Genomic DNA, 16,642 nt, shown 5'->3' on the forward strand with positions numbered 1-16,642 from the left:
TGCTTAAAATAAAACCTACATCAAACCTGTCACCAAGGGCCCCCATTAGAGCTTCCTGTTCCTGAGTGCTGTAGCCCAGGCAGCAAGTAGGAGAGGAAGTGCATCCCAGCCCTGCCCCCCTCCCTCGGGAAAGCAGGGATGCAGAGCCCATCCAGGTTCTCACCCTTTATGTGCCCAGCCCTAGTTGCTCTATCAGCCAAGGGTGGGGTCTCCTAGCAGGTAACTAACTTGGAGGGAGACAGGAAGGAGCCGAGATCTCAAACCCCAGTGCCAGCCACCTCCTTCCCTTTCCCCAAGCCCAAATAAGACCATGCTGCCAACTCATCCACCAAGGCCCAAAGAGAGAGACTGGCCTGACCAGGGTCACTCAGAGTTAGAGGCAAGGCCACTCATTTTTCTCTATCCATCTCAAGTCCTGCTTCCTCTTAGAATTCCACTTCCAGTCTATGGACTGTGTGACCTCAAGTTCAGGGTTTGCCCTCTCTGAGCTTCCTGCCCTCTTGGGAACTGGGCTGGGATTGGAAAGGGCACATAACTTATGGTTGAGGAGGGTCCATATACCTGTCAGCCTTTCCCTGCAGGTCCCCTTCCCAGTGCTCTTCCCAGTTCCATCCCAAATTCTATGAAGAAGGCCCATCAGCGAGCCTCCCAGAGGGCTTTTGAGGATGCCCTGTGAGGCAAGTCTCAGGCCAGGCCAGCAGCCACTGAACTCATGTTCCCCCAGATCCTGGGGTGTCCACAATCACTGACTTCTGAAGGCCCCATCCCAAGACTTTCCACCCTTCCCTCTTGTAAACACAGAAGAATCTGATGACCCAGCCTTTGCAAAACAAGCATTTGTGTTTATTAACCAAAAGGAGGGAAGTCAGAGCAGTGCAGACTCCTACCAGTCCCTTCTGTAGTCTACCCACCTAGGCCCAGGCTGCCAAGGCCACTCTTCCCTGCCCCACCCCAGGGTGAGTTCCCAGGTAACCAAGGCCCATGGGCTAAAGAAGAGGAAGTCAGCAAAGGACAGAGGCCAAGGAAGGAAGAAAGAAACAGAACTGCTGGGTAGACAGTTCTGGTGAGATCCCTTGGCCCTCCACTCTCAGTGGGGGGTGGGGGGTGGGGTGGGGGGTGGGGGTTAAGTGCCCCAAATCCAAACCCACAAGCAGGGGACATTCATGTCAAAACCCGACATGTGAGGGCCAGGCAGTGGTCCAAGGTCAAGAGCCAGCTCTCTCCAAGTCAGTCCTTGCCAGATGGTGCTCTGAGCCTTTGCCTCCACAGCAAGTTCACACAAGGCAGCAGCCTTGGGTCTGCTCCAAGCCAGGGAATGGATGCAGGAGAAGTCAAGAGGCCAACAGCCTAAGATCCCGACTCCAGTGGACACCTAGCATTCAGCTGCTGGAGTCTCTCGCGCCTGCCGCAACCCATACAGCCATTTGATTACTCGGGCGTTGCGCTCTATCACTGACACGCCATAGGGGACACGCTCCCGAGCCCGCTCCTCGATGGTGACAGAGCTGCGGCGGGAGCAGCCCCCCTCGGAGCTGGCTGGCCCAGCACTGGGCCCCGCCAGCGACACGATGTCTGAGCTGGCCCGAGCTAGGTGGGCCACACCCAATCCCCGCGCCTCCTCCGGGTCCAGGCCACAGAAGTTAAAGAATCGCTCCAGGTCAGCTGCTGCCCGTGAGAAGCGCTCACTCAGGTCCGACTTGGAGCGTTGCAAACCTGGGGGCGGACTGGGCTAGAGGCAGCGGCAGGGCCTGGCGATGGGCAGGGCTGGATAGGTGATGCCGGCAGGGGCAGGACATCCACTCGTCGGACTGCAGCAATACTCGGTGGTGGGCGTGGAGGTGTGGCCGGGGGAGGCTGCCTGGCCCCCTCAGCCCGTCCAGGGGTACGGCTGGCCTCGGCAGGGGACACAGGACTATCACACAAGTTGATGAGGCTGCTAAGGATGTCCAAGTCCAGCTGGGGCCGGCAGCCGGGACCAGGCAGGGCTCGGCGGCTAGGTGTGAGCACGGTGCGGCGAGTTCCAGGGCTGAAGAGGGGCTGTTTGCACAGCAAGGGCTGCACAGGCTCCTGACGAGTGTTGGCCACATGCAGGCTCTTGACGTACTTGGCCTTGTCGGCCTCCAGGCGCTCGACAGCACTAGGTTTCCGGGCTCCACCGTCCGCTGGCCGCCGGAGCAGGTAGCCAGGAACCTTGGTCCGTAGGCGGATAGGTAGAGCAGGGGTGTCCCGGGCTCCCGGAGTCAGCGTGTCCACAGGCATGGCTGTTACATTCCCCGAGGGCTTCTGTCTGAGGAGACTGGAGAAATAAGAAGACAGAAATCCAAGCAGAAAGCTGGCAGCTGGACTCCACAACGGCTGCAGGGGTGGAAAGAAAGCGACAGAGCCCACTCAGACAAAGGCTCAGCAAAGACCAAGAGACCGAAGACGCCCTCCCTATTAAAAGGTAAAAGCCACGCCTCTGATTCACAGGGAGCCAATCAGCAGGCCGAAAGCCAGGCCTGTGGCCCCACCCACTCCCCCTCCTTCGAGGAGGGCCCGGCCCAGCTGAAGCAGAAAGAAAAAAGGTACCAAAGACAGACACGGGCTGCCTGGGCATAAAGGATGGGGATGGCATATTTTAAAGGAAGCAAAGTTGGCTCCAGGCTGAGTGCTGGACATCAGCCAGCTCAACCTCAGTGGGTCCTCTTCTCAATTCCATTTTGCAGTTGGGGAAACTGAAGCCCAGGGAGGCAAGCTTGAGGAAGCTAACTCAACAAGTTGGTGGCTGTCCCTTGCCTCCCTTGTCCCTCTGCCGCGCAGGGGTCTTGGGGTTGAGTGGCCAAGGAAAAGGGCTCCAACCCCACACCCCACCTGGAATGCCCACAGGAAGCCTGGAACCACCTCCACCCCACACTCACCTAGGCAGGAAGCTGCCCTGTGCCATCCACCCGCCTGGACATGCCAGGCCCCAGGCACAGCAGCAGAGCTTGTGGAGGAGGAGCGCAGAAAGTCCCTACCCCACCCCTGCCCCAGTGGAGTCCAGACACCCATTAGCTTCCAGTATGAAATTCCAATGCCAGGCCCACAGTGATCCATGGATGCTGTCAGGTGGAAACATCAGCCCTGAGCTATGCGGCCCCAGGAGAAGCTGGAAATGCCCAAGATCACAGCCCTGCTCAGGAGTATCCAGCCAACTCTGCATCTGTCAACAGCAGTAGTATGGACACCCACAGGCAGGAGGGCCTACATCTGGAGGCACATGATCACCTAAGCATCAGGGCCAGTACCCTGGCCATCAGGCCACCCCTGTCCCTTTTTCCAAGGAAGAAGGGCTAGAGTCCCAAAGTGCTCCCCGAAGTCCCCTGGAGATGGGCCGGAAGAAAACCCATAGACCAAGTCCTGAACCTTTTCATGTATAAAATGGGGGAAAGGGACTCCATCAAGATGATCTTCAAGAGGACCTTCAGGCCATCTAAACCAATATTGTCTAATTCAATAGCCACTAGCCACATATGGCTACTCAGCCTTAACTTTAAATTTATAGTAAATATAATTCAGTTCCTGAATCACATTGGCCACATTTTAAGTGCTCGATAGTCATATGTGGCCAGTGGTCACTCTACTAGACAGCACAGATTGGAGCATTTCCATCTGCAGCAAAAAGCTATACTGGACAGCCCCACCTCGACATCCAGAATGCCATGAGGGAAGAGTCTGGACTGGGGAGGGAAGAGAGGAATCTGTCTTCTAGACATCTGACATCATCCTCTCCTGTAATCTCAAAACAAGTCTGTGACACAGGTCTCCGTCATCCCATTTTCACAGATGGAGAAACTGAGACTCAAAGAAGTTTCCAGAGCCAGTAAATAAGACACAAAGTCATATGAAGCCTAAAAAGAGTAGTTTTACTCATTATTATTCACATTCTCCTAAAACAGCTTGGGGGGAGGGCGGCAAGGGAGGGTCTGTTTTGTTCCCCTATCTCAGTTTCAAGATATTGCTCTTTACGCATAACCAACAGTCAATGGATTTTTACTAAGATAAAATACCTGTGAGGGCCAAATATAAGTAGGGAGACCAGGGATAAATTAGAGAGGGGACACACCCACCCTACTGTAGGCATATAGTCCAAAATGGTAGGTATAGAATGTTCTAGGAAGCTGGGAATCCAGAGTGCATGGAAACTGTAGATTGTTATTCTATTTGATAATATTAAAAACTGCACAGACAGGGCAAACAAAATGCCTGCAAACATATCTGAGCCCCTCCCCTCCCGCCCCAGTTTGAGACTTCTGCAACCAAGTTGACAACAGAAACTTGAGGGCTGTTGGCCCAGAGCCAGAGCTGCTCCAGAGGTAGAAGGGATGAAGTAGGTGGGAGAAGAAGGCTGCCCAACTCAGGACCAACCCCCAAGGAGACCTCAGGAGGGAAGGGTCACAAGAAAGGTAGCCATGCCAAGCCCTGTCAAGATAGGTAGGCTCTGCCCCACCCCCCGGCCGCCACCTCCCAAACCAGTCCAACCCGTTGGTGGCATGAGTTCCCTCCCGGGCATCATAGGGGAAACAGAGGGAGGAAGGAGGTCAAATGGGCAGGGCTAGGGCATAAGTTCTGCGACCCCCACCAGGCTCGGGCTTCCAACGCCTCCAGCGGACCAGGCGCCCCAGAAGGCTCTTCTGGCCAGGGCAGATTCTAGGAGCCAAGCTTGGCTATGGGGCCGCTGGCCAGCCCGCACAGAACTCGCCCACTCGCCCGCTGTGCGCCTTTCGCAAGCCGCTGCACCTCTTCCAGACTTGGGGTTTCCTTATCCGTGAAATGCTGTTAAAAATAGACCTTCCTCATCCTCCAGGTCACCGTGAGGATGGAGAGACAAAAAACAAGTCGAGCACTTTCGTTCACTGCATGAACTGGGCTCCTTGTTTCTATTACGGAATTGGACCCAACTCCTGAGACCGCTCCTCTCGCAGGGGTCTCTAAGCCTTTTCCAGAAGGGTCTGTCTGAACCTAAGCCGCGGACAAAGGTTAATCCGTGAACAAGACTCATTCCACAGGCGGGTGAAGCCCAAACTGCTGCGGCTCCTCCGAGTTGAAGCCAGGGTCCCGGTCCCCAGGTGGGGCTCGTGCCTTTTCTGAGGCCTCCTCATCACCCAACGCCCCACCCACGGATTTCAAACACCCACAAACGACCCCACATACGCCGGCCCCAGGCCCTTCTCCTTGGCATCCTCGGGCACGTAGCCTCACCACGCTCCCTCCCCAGCGGTTTCCCGGGCATTAGCCTCAGAAGGCCGCGGTGGGGGGCCACGGGGGTCGGAGTGGGTAGGGTCGTAGGGGAGCCCGGAGTCTAGCTTCTGCCCTTGCCCTCCTTAGCCGAGGGCAATCTTGGGGACTCCTAGCGGCGGAGGAGGCCCAGAGCCCGGCGGCACGCTGTGTGACTCCAGTCTGCTAGCCGCCCCTCTCCGAGCTCGGGTAGTCCCGGCTCTAAAATGAGGGAGCAGACAGCATGATTCCTACAGCCTCGTCCAGGCCTGAAGGTGAGTTTCGGCCCGGTCCCCGCCTACCCGAGGAGGAGGGAGAGGTGCCCGGGCAGCCCCGACCCCGGCCGGGCGCCCAGGCCCCGGTCCGCACATACCTGGCTGCGTCCTGGCCGCCGCTCTGCGCTCTCCAGCCCGGCCCACCTGGGCTCAGGTAACACAACGTTTGCGCAACTTCCGGCGGCCGGCCCCCGGCAAGTGAACCCGCCGGCCCAGGAATTACTCGAAAAGGGAGAAGGAAAACCAGGCAGCGGGTCGGAACCGAGCCCAGGCTTGCAGTCCGCCAACTCGGCGCCGGGACCTGGTCTCAGACGCCCTGCCTACCCCAGGAAGCCCTTCCGCGAGCGGGGCCCGCCCACCCCCAGCTGCCCTGGCTCACATGTGCGACCCAGTTAGGGTAAGGGCTCCCATCTTGCAGATGGAAAAACTGAGTCCCCCTTGTCACTGCCACAATGATCGCCAGTTAATATATTAACTTCTCCTGGTGTTAATTAACCCATTTTAATCTTCCCAACAACCCCTATGAAGGGAGCTCTATTATTATCCCCATTTGACTAATGGAAAACTGAGGCTGGGACAGGCTGAGTCAGTTGCCAAAGTCACCCTGCAGAGTCCAATTTGGGCTCTTTCTCCTCAGACCAAACCTTAATACCGCCCCCCTTTCTGGCTGTGTGTCCCTGAGTGGGTTGCTGAACCTCTCTGGTCTTCCATTCTGTCTAAAGGAGAGTCCCAGCTTCCAGGGCCAGGTCAGTGTGAGTTCTTAGAGCTTGAGAGTGCCTACTGAAGCTTTGAGCAAGCTGTAAGCATTAGTAATTGACAGCAATAAAGCAATAATAATAACTAGAATTTCAGATTGCCAGACACGGTCCTTGTTTAAATCTCTATACTACCCTGAGAGGGAGAAGCTATTTGATCCCCATTTTACAGATGAAGAGACAGTAGTAGCCCTGCCAGAAGGAACCCCTGGGAGGGAAGTGACCGTCTCTTCTGTCACCAAGCTCTATTACATCACTTAAGGTGGCACATTCGATGAAGCCAGTTTTCACTGGGAGCCTGCGGTCCAAAGAAGGAAGTGAGCACTGGCCTCAGACATGAGCCCCCAAGGAAGTGAAAGAGGACCCAGTTCCATGTCTGTGCCTGGTGGGGGCTGCACCAGCATTGGGGTGGCGGGCACAAGGGGACAGGAACTGATTCAAGGAACAACTCTCTTCCACCTGGGAGTGAATCAGCTCTGAGACCTCTTCTAGCCCCTGGGTCCTGATTTTAGGAGGATAAGGGAGGTGACAAGACCATCATTGTCCACAGCAGACTGCTGGGGCCCTTCCTAACCCTCAACAAAGGCAACAGTGGGGAAGGAAGCTGTGCTCAGTTAGGCTCCAACAGCAGTAAAAGCAAGGCAATGATGACAAGTTTTATAAAACAGTTAAGAACTTCTCCAAGTGCTTTCTTTGTACCTGGCATTTGTTCTCTTTCTAGGTATTAACTCATTTATTAATCCTCACACGTACACTGTAAGGTAGGTACTACTATTATGACCATTTTATAGTTGAGAAAACCAAGGCATGGAGAGTGAGGCCACATGTCTGAGGTCACATGGCTAATAAATGGCAGAGCCAGAACCTGAACCCAGGCCTGGGTCTGGGGGGCAGGGCTGAGGAGACAGTCCCTAGTCTCCTGCTAGTCTTTGGCCACTCACCAGGGGACTCCTAGGGACTCTCTAGCCTCCCTCTCTGGGCCCCAGAGAGAGAATTCAACTTGGCTATGGTTCTGGACCTGTTTCCTCAGCTGTGAGGGTAGAAATGGCAATGTTTTCCCAACAGAAATCAGATGTCATCACAGCTCTGCTTAAATCACCCCAGCCCCAGCCCCTGAGACTCCCTATCACCTGAGAACAAAATCCAAACTCTCCACTTGGCCCTCCTCTCAGTCCTCCTCCTCTCCAGCCTTCCCTGCTCCAGCCTCTGAGTCCTCCCTGCTGTTCCTGAGCACACCAAGGTTTCTCCTGCCTCAGGGCCTTTGCATCATCCTTTCTCTGCCTGGAACCTTCCATCTTCACTTCCTCAGAGAGGTTTCCCTGACCACCCTGGGGCTCCTGCCAACTCTCTCCTGCCAGTTAGTTCCCTTCCAAGCATTCATCGCACCCTGTCATTTTAGACATTTCACTACCACCTGAAAGTCCCTTGAACAGTATGGAGATCAGACCAATCAATCTTAAGGGAAATCAACCCTGAATACTCATGGGAGGGACTGGTGCTGAAGTTGAAGCTCCAGTACTTTGGTCATCTGATGCAAACAGCCAACTCACTGGAAAAGTCCCTGGTGCTGGGAAAGACTGAAGGCAGAAGAAGAAGAAGGTGTCAGAGGATGAGATGGCTGGATGGTATCATCAATGCAATGGATATGAACTTGGGCAAACTTTGGGTGATGATGAGGGACAGAGAGGCCTGGTGTGCTGCAGTCCGTGGGATCACAAAGAGTTGGACACTACTGGGCAACTGAACATCAACAACAACCACCTGTTTCCTGTCTCTCCTGTGGGCTAAGAACTCCATCCTCCAGGGACAAAGCACAAAAGGGGACAACACAGACCAAGTGGCCAGGCCACCTGAAAGACCAAGGCCCCTCAGCACCGAGCCTCCTCCCAACCCCCTACTCTGCCCAGGCCTTCCTCCACCGGTCCCACTCCTGCTCCAGCCTCCAGGAGCCCCTACTCAAGCTGGGCTCCAAACACTTCTAACTGAATCCTATTTTCCCTCCTAAGATGCCACATCCAAGTCTCTGCACACACTGCGTCCTTTGCTGGCAGTGCCCTTTTCTACTCCCTCTCCCTGGACACCCCTGTAGCCTGGATTCTAGGACTAGCCTGACTGAGTTCAAACCTCAACTCCACCAGTGATCAGCTATAAAACTTGGATAAGATACTTAACTTCTCCATGCCTTGGTTTCCCCAACTGTAAAACAGGATGCCTAATAGTGCCTCCTTCCCAGCATGAGGCCCGTGCTTGACAAATGCCACCAAAATGTGAGCTGTGATAACTCTTCAACCAAATAGATGCTCCAGTGCCCAGCTCCCCTGTGAGGCCTTCATCAGCCCAGACAGAATGTTGACCACTTCTCTCAGAGGTTACAAATCTAAGAATGCGGTCACTTGAATAGATATTTCTCCAAAGAAGGTACACAAGTGGCCAGTAAGCACAAGAAAAGATGCTCAGCATCGCTTATGATTAGGGAAATGCAAACCAAAACCAGAATGAGATACCATACCACACCCATAAGATCGCCATTATCAGTCAAACAAAAACAGAAAATAATAAATGTGGATGGAGAATGAGGCGAAATTAGAAACTTTGTGCACTGTTGGGTTATAAAATGGTACAGCCACTATGGAAAGGGTATGGCAGTTAAGCAAAAATTTTTAATAGACTTACTATGGAATCCAGCAAACCTACTTCAGGTATATGACCAAAAGAACTAAAGGCAGGGACTTGAACAGATACTTGTACATCGGTGTTTCAGTTCAGTTCAGTTGCTCAGTTGTGTCTGACTCTTTGCGACCCCATGAATTGCAGCACGCCAGCCTCCATGTCCATCACCAACTCCCGGAGTTCACCCAGACTCATGTCCATCGAGTAGGTGATGCCATCCAGCCATCTCATCCTCTATCGTCCCCTTCTCCTCCTGCCCCCAATCCCTCCCAGCATCAGAGTCTTTTCCAATGAGTCAACTCTTCACATGAAGTGGCCAAAGTACTGGAGTTTCAGCTTTAGCATCATTCCTTCCAAAGAAATCCCAGGGCTCATCTCCTTCAGAATGGACTGGTTGGATCTCCTTGCAGTCCAAGGGACTCTCAAGAGTCTTTTCCAACACCACAGTTCAAAAGCATCAATACTTCGGTGCTCAGCCTTTTTCACAGTCCAACTCTCACATCCATACATGACCACAGGAAAAACCATAGCCTTGACTAGATGGATCTTTGTTGGCAAAGTAATGTCTCTGGTTTTGAATATGCTATCTAGGTTGGTCATAACTTTCCTTCCAAGGAGTAAGCGTCTTTTACTTTCATGGCTGCAGTCACCATCTGCAGTGATTTTGGATCCCAAAAAAATAAAGTCTGACACTGTTTCCACTGTTTCCCCATCTATTTCCCATGAAGTGATGGGACCAGATGCCATGATCTTCGTTTTCTGAATGTTGAGCTTTAAGCCAATTTTTTCACTCTCCACTTTCACTTTCATCAAGAGGCATTTCAGTTGCTCTTCACTTTCTGCCATAAGGGTGGTGTCATCTGCATATCTGAGGTTATTAATATTTCTCCTGGCAATCTTGATTCCAGCTTGTGTTTCTTCCAGTCCAGCATTTCTCATGATGTACTCTGCATATAAATTAAATAAGCAGGGTGACAATATACAGCCCTGACGTACTCCTTTTCCTATTTGGAACCAGTCTGTTGTTCCATGTCCAGTTCTAACTGTTGCTTCCTGACCTGCATATAGATTTCTCAAGAGGCAGGTCAGGTGGTCTGGTATTCGCATCTCTTTCAGAATTTTCCACAGTTTATTGTGATCCACACAGTCAGAGGCCTTGGCATAGTCAATAAAGCATAAATAGATGTTTTTCTGGAACTCTCTGGCTTTTTCCATGATCCAGTGGATGTTGGCAATTTGATCTCTGGTTCCTCTGCCTTTTCTAAAACCAGCTTCAACATCTGGAAGTTCACGGTTCACGTATTGCTGAAGCCTGGCTTGGAGAATTTTGAGCATTACTTTACTAGCGTGTGAGATGAGTGCAATTGTGCAGTAGTTTGAGGATTCTTTGGCATTGCCTTTCTTTGGGATTGGAATGAAAACTGACCTTTTCCAGTCCTGTGGCCACTGCTGAGTTTTCCAAATTTGCTGGCATATTGAGTGCAGGACTTTCACAGCATCATCTTTCAGGATTTGAAAGAGCTCAACTGGAATTCCATCACCTCCACTAGCTTTGTTCGTAGTGATGCTTTCTAAGGCCCACTTGACTTCACAGTCCAGGATGTCTGGCTCTAGGTCAGTGATCACACCATCATGATTATCTGGTTCATGAAGATCTTTTTTGTACAGTTCTTCTGTGTATTCTTGCCACCTCTTCTAAATATCTTCTGCTTCTGTTAGGTCCATACCATTTCTGTCCTTTATCGAGCCCATCTTTGCATGAAATGTTCCTTTGGTATCTCTGATTTTCTTGAAGAGATCTCTAGTCTTTCCCATTCTGTTGTTTTCCTCTATTTCTTTGCATTGATCGCTGCAGAAGGCTTTCTTATCTCTTCTTGCTATTCTTTGGAACTCTGCATTCAGATGCTTATATCTTTCCTTTTCTCCTTTGCTTTTGGCTTCTCTTCTTTTCACAGCTATTTGTAAGGCCTCCCCAGACAGCCATTTTGCTTTTTTGCATTTCTTTTCCATGGGGATGGTCTTGATCCCGGTCTTCTGTACAATGTCACAAACCTCAGTCCATAGTTCATCAGGCACTCTATCTATCAGATCTAGTCCCTTAAATCTATTTCTCACTTCCACTGTATAATCATAAGGGATTTGATTTAGGTCATACCTGAATGGTCTAGTGGTTTTCCCTACTTTCTTCAATTTAAGTCTGAATTTGGTAATAAGGAGTTCATGATCTGAGCCACAGTCAGCTCCTGGTCTTGTCTTTGTTGACTATAGAGCTTCTCCATTTAGCATCTTATAGCAGCATTATTCACAATAGCCAAAAGGTGGAAACATCCGAAGTGTCCCCTGACAGATAAATACTCAAAATGTGGGGTATATACACATAATGGAATGTCATTTAGCCGTAAAAAGGAAGGAAATTCTGACACATGCTATACAATACGGATGAATCTTGAAGTCATTATGCTAAGTGAAATAAGCCAGTCACAAAAGAACAAATACTGCCTGATTCCACTTATATGAGGTTCCTCAAGTAATCGGATTCATAGAGGCAGAAAGAAGAACGGTGACTGCTAGGGGCGGGAGAGAGAAGGGAACGAGGAGTTACTATTCACTGGGTATGGCGTTTCCATTAGCAATGGTTGCACAACACTGTAATGAACGTAATGCAACTAGACTGTATACTTAAAAATGATTCAAATGGTAAACTGCATTTTATTAATACACACATTAAAAAAGAATAAGAAGGTTTAGAGTCTGAAGCCAGACTCCTGGGATTCCAGTCCCAGCTCTAGGTGCTAGTTATTAAACATCTCTTGTGCTCAGTTTCCCTTCATAAGGAGGATATAACAGCAGTAACGACCTTACATCATAGAGACAGAATTGAAGGAGTTCACACTTGTAAATTACTTAGCACACAGTAAGGGATCAAGAGGTGTCAGAGATGTCTATTCTTTGCTGAGGGGGCAGGAGGTGTGGTTTCTGATGTTTATCATTTTTATGACATTGTGCACTTCCACCTCACCCCTCCCTTCCACCTGCTTCTCCTTTTCTTTAGCAGAAGTCCAGCCCAGACTTGGGTGGAGACAGAGAGGCCCTCTCCTGCCCCAGCGGGAGCCAGGAAGGCTCCAGGCAGCAGAGACTGCCAGGCAGCAGGACAGCCCAGCTCCATTTCAGCACAGCTGCCAGGGCCAGGGACACCCAGCTGGGCATCCTCCGGGCCCACGCCAGGCCCCACACTATTCCTGGAGTTTTTCCAGACGTTCGTGCCCTGGCCTGCCTGCAGTCAGCCTTGCCCAGGGCAACCTTGCACAAACCTCAGGAAGGAAAAGGTAAACAGGCTGCAGAAGCGGTGTGGGTGCAGTTGCCTAAGGCAGCAATCTCCCGTTTGGCCCACCAACCTCACACCTCCACCAACTCAGTCCTCTGGGCCTCAGGTCTGCACTTGAGGTTGCCAAATGAGGACAAAGGGACTTGCAGTGCAGACTAAGAGAGATACTGCACGCAAAGCCTTAGGAAGGGCCTGGCACACAGGATGCGGAAGGTGGAGTTGGGACAGACCCACAACCAAGCCCACTTCCTGTCCCGGACTGCCCTCTGCCTGAGCCGAAGCTCACCATCATGGCTTCTTTTCTCGGCTCAGAGATGTCAAGAACCTTGTCCAAAGTCACAAGAAAGTTAATGACAGATCATAGACAGGGCAGTGGTCTCATGATTAGATAAATAATCTATAATACCTATATATTTTTTTCAACCAGGTGATACATGTGCATGGCTTAAAATTCATAAGCTATAGAGGAAATTAAAAAAAGAAAAACACCTCCCTCCACTCCTATCCCCAGCCACCCAGTTCCCCTCCCTGCAAGAATCATTATGATCAGATAGTTATATGTCCTTCCAGGGAGATTTCAGGCACATACAAGCAACAATGGACATATATTCTTTCTATTTTTTTTACATATAGCAACATGTTCTGTGCGTTGTTTTCATCTTACTCTTTCACTGAATAATATATGTTGTTCTTAATATATGTTATTAGCATGTTATTAATTATAGTGTTATTAATAAACTTAATAATATATGCTGTACTACATAAAGAGCCCATCAGTCCCAACCGATGGCCGCTGAGCATGTGTCTAGTCTCTATTAAAAACCACACTGTGGCCTCACTGCACCTATATCATTCTGCCCAGAAGTGGGACAGCTAGGTCAGGGGGATGCATGTGTAATTGTGACAGAGATGAGGGACTGTGATCCATGGAGTTGATCTCCCACCAGCAGAACACACAACAAATGATCAATAAATGTTAGCATTAGTCATTTTGATTCCTAGGGTTTTGGGCACCCCTCAGTTTCACACTGGAGGCGATTACCTCATTTACCTCATTTACCTCACCTTCGCCCCTCCCTGCATCACATTCCAGTCCGGGAAGATAATAAACTCGCTAATAAGTGAAATTATAGGACATTGGATGGGCTAAATGCTACTGAGAAAAACAAAATAGACAAGGCAGAACATATAACATGAGTAAATATTTGTTGAAAGAATGAAGACTTGTTTTCTTTCTGAATTTCCAGAGCTCTTCTCCCTTTAAAGCCAGGAGACTGGTTTGGAGGAGAGAGGATAAATAATTCCCCTTGAAGAGATTCTAGACTCCCAGATGCTACAATTCTGAGTGTCTAGGATTCTAAGATGGAAGCCAGACAGATCGGGAACCAGCCCCAGAGTTGCCAAGTCTGACCATGTGGTTTTGGGCAAAGGGGCTTAACTTCTTAGAACTTCAGTTTGCCCACCTACAAGAGGAAACCAATAGCAACCAGCAGGTGGGGAGGGGGTTCCCCAGGAGGCAAGACCTGGTATAGGTCAGATGCTCTACCAGGAGGAGTCCTGGGCCCAGGACTAACTCCAGTGTCTCTGGTGACTAGTGTCTTTGGTTGAGGGCTGTGCCTACCCTTTTGCCCAACCCAGAGTAGATTCCCAAGAGTCCTACAGCAATTCCAGGGCCAAAGCATCTGCTGCCCACCTGGCACCTAGCTCGGAAATGTCAGTCCTGCCTGAACCACCCGTATCTTCTCTCTGAGAGGAAGAGCTATGCAATTCAGAGCCCTGCAAGCAGAAGGATCTCAAGTGAGCCCTAAGTCCACCCCTGGCTTTCTGGAGAAATGAAGACAGTTGGGGGAGAAGACCCCAGGCCGATGGGGGAGAAGACCCCAGGCCGATGCTGGGGAGAGGCAGCCTGGAGCGGATCTGAAAGATCCGAATCAGATTCTCTGCCAGACTTCGTCTTTCTGAGCCTCAGCGTTCTCATCTGTGAAATGGGGTACCCTCACGTCTCCGCAGGTAGGACTCGGAGAGAACATGCACTGCAGGGGTGAATACAGCCCCCCTTAGACCCGGGTTCGCGCCCCGGACCACCCGTGCCCTCACAAGGAGCCTCACCTAGGCGAGTCCCGCTCCTCCAGTGCGGGTCTTGAGGAGGCTGACAGCTCGGACCCAGGCAGGCGGGGAACTGCCGCACCCAACACGGCTCGGGAGGCCCAAGCCCCACGTGAGGACCCGCGGGGGCCTCTTCCGAGCTGTGCTCCGCACCCGAGATAAGCCGGGGAACCTGACTGTCCCAAGGACCCAGGCAGAGCGAAGGTCTGGGGGCACAGAGGGGAAGTGAAAGTCCCGGGGCGCAGGGGGAAGGGGAAATGAGCGCATCGCTTCACCCCCCTCCCCGACACCAGAATGGTTTGCCCCGGACATCCTGATTGGTTTCTCGCTTCCGTTCGAACTCCGCGCCGCCCGCGTTGCCAGGCAACGGCTTAGCTTCGGCCTGGCGTGGGAGCGCCAGGTCTTCGCAGTTCCTTACAGCCCCTCACCTTCCCGGTGGTCTCAGGTTCTTTGGGCAGCCTCTTTAGCTCAAGCGGCTAGTTCTTTCTCTTGTTCATCCAGGACTTAGCTGATTGCTAGTCCTGACATCAGCTGACAGGTTATGTGAACCAGTGCAAGCCGGTTTCCCTCTCTGTTCCCCTAACTGAGCAAGTTAGTGTGAAGATGGGCATGCCCAGCAGTCCCGAAATTTACTAAGGATATGACCAAAGGTGTGAGTGAAAATTAATATAGCCCTGCGTTATTTATCATGGCAAAATAATGAAAATAACAAGTGCTCAGTGAAAGGAGATTGGCTATATAAATCCATCCTGCGGAAGAACTGAATTTAATGAGTTTTTTTAATACATACCAGGAGCTTTGCATGACAAAACTCTCATCACTGCTCATGGCATAACCCTCTGATAAGTACCTTTAAATGTCCTCACTTTTTTTATGAGGAATATTATACAGTCATTAAAAATGATGTGATTAAAATATATTTAGCACTAAGAAAGATTGAATTTTTCAGAAGTATGTTTCAAAGCACTATATACAACATAAATATGCATTAAATATGTAATGGTAATATCACATGTACTATATTTATGTATTAGACTTCCCAGGTGGCTCTAATGTTAAAGAATCTGCCTGCCAATGCAGGAGACACACGTTTGATCCCTGGGTCAGGAAGATCTCCTGGGGAAGGAGAAAGAATACTCCAGTATTCTTGCCTGAAAAATTCCATGGGCAGAGGAGCCTGAAGGGCTATAGTTCATGGTACTGCAAAGAGTCAGACAGAACTGAGCACAATGCACATATTTCAGTTCAGTTCAGTTGCTCAGTTGTGTCCGACTCTGCGACCCCATGAACTGCAGCACGCCAGACCTCCCTGTCTATCACCAACTCCCAGAGTCCACCCAAACCCATGTCCATTGAGTCAGTGATGCCATCCAATCATCTCATCCTCTGTCGTTCCATTCTCCTCCTGCCCTCAATCTTTCCCAATGTCTTTTCAAATGAGTCAGCTCTTTGCATCAGGTGGCCAAAATTTTGGAGTTTCAGCTTCAACATCAGTCCTTCCAATGAACACCCAGGACTGATTTCCCTTAGGATGAACTGGTTGGATCTCCCTGCAGTCCAATGGACTCTCAAGAGTCTTCTCCAACACCACAATTCAAAAGCATCAATTCTTCTACACTCAGCTTTCTTTATAGTCCAACTCTCACATCCATATATGACTACTGGAAAAACCATAGCCTTGACTAGACGCACATATTTATGTATAAACATTTATAATAACAGAAGTTAATTTCTTCTTTCTGCTTCTTTCTTCCTTCTTTATCTCCTTGACTGGTTTAACTGTTGGCAATTTGGAAACTTAAAATAAGTTACCAAATTGCCAACAGTTAAACCAGTCAGGGGGAAAAACAAAGACACATTTTTAAAAAGAGAATTAGAAAAATCAACTCTAACAGCCCTTTCAGATGAGAGGGTGAACTACTGTTTGGGTCTAGGACATTGCTCACTTTGGAGTCAGCCTCTTTCTATCCCAGATGGTGTTTTTCATTCTTTGATTGGATTATCAGTGATCGAGCACTACTGTGTACATACCTTGGAGAGGTGGGGGAGGAGAACTAATAGTTTACCAATAGCTACCAATGATTGCACATTCTGGCATATGCACCAACCAGAAATATCAGAAAAGATACTGTCATAAACAGGGAGTCTATGGCGATCAGCTAAATAACAGGCCTGGCACTAACTGTGCCCTCTGCTAGATTGTGCTCAAACATACACACATTTTCTCATTTGACTTCATTACTGTCTGAGGAGATTCTACTAATATTCCTATTTTA

At 50.3% G+C, this 16,642-nt stretch overlaps 1 protein-coding gene across 1 annotated transcript; it reads right to left on the reverse strand.

Moving 5' to 3' along the window:
* Positions 1 to 1,117: 1,117 nt before the first annotated feature.
* FAM110A (family with sequence similarity 110 member A) lies at positions 1,118 to 14,630 on the reverse strand. The gene is given in 3 exon segments (XM_005887930.3): positions 1,118 to 1,722; positions 1,725 to 2,296; positions 14,370 to 14,630. Coding segments are annotated over 2 exon segments (885 nt in total). The 5' UTR covers positions 2,260 to 2,296; positions 14,370 to 14,630; the 3' UTR covers positions 1,118 to 1,372.
* Positions 14,631 to 16,642: the final 2,012 nt, after the last annotated feature.

Source organism: Bos mutus, chromosome 13, assembly GCF_027580195.1.
Source record: "Bos mutus isolate GX-2022 chromosome 13, NWIPB_WYAK_1.1, whole genome shotgun sequence".
Lineage (NCBI taxonomy): Eukaryota > Metazoa > Chordata > Mammalia > Artiodactyla > Bovidae > Bos > Bos mutus.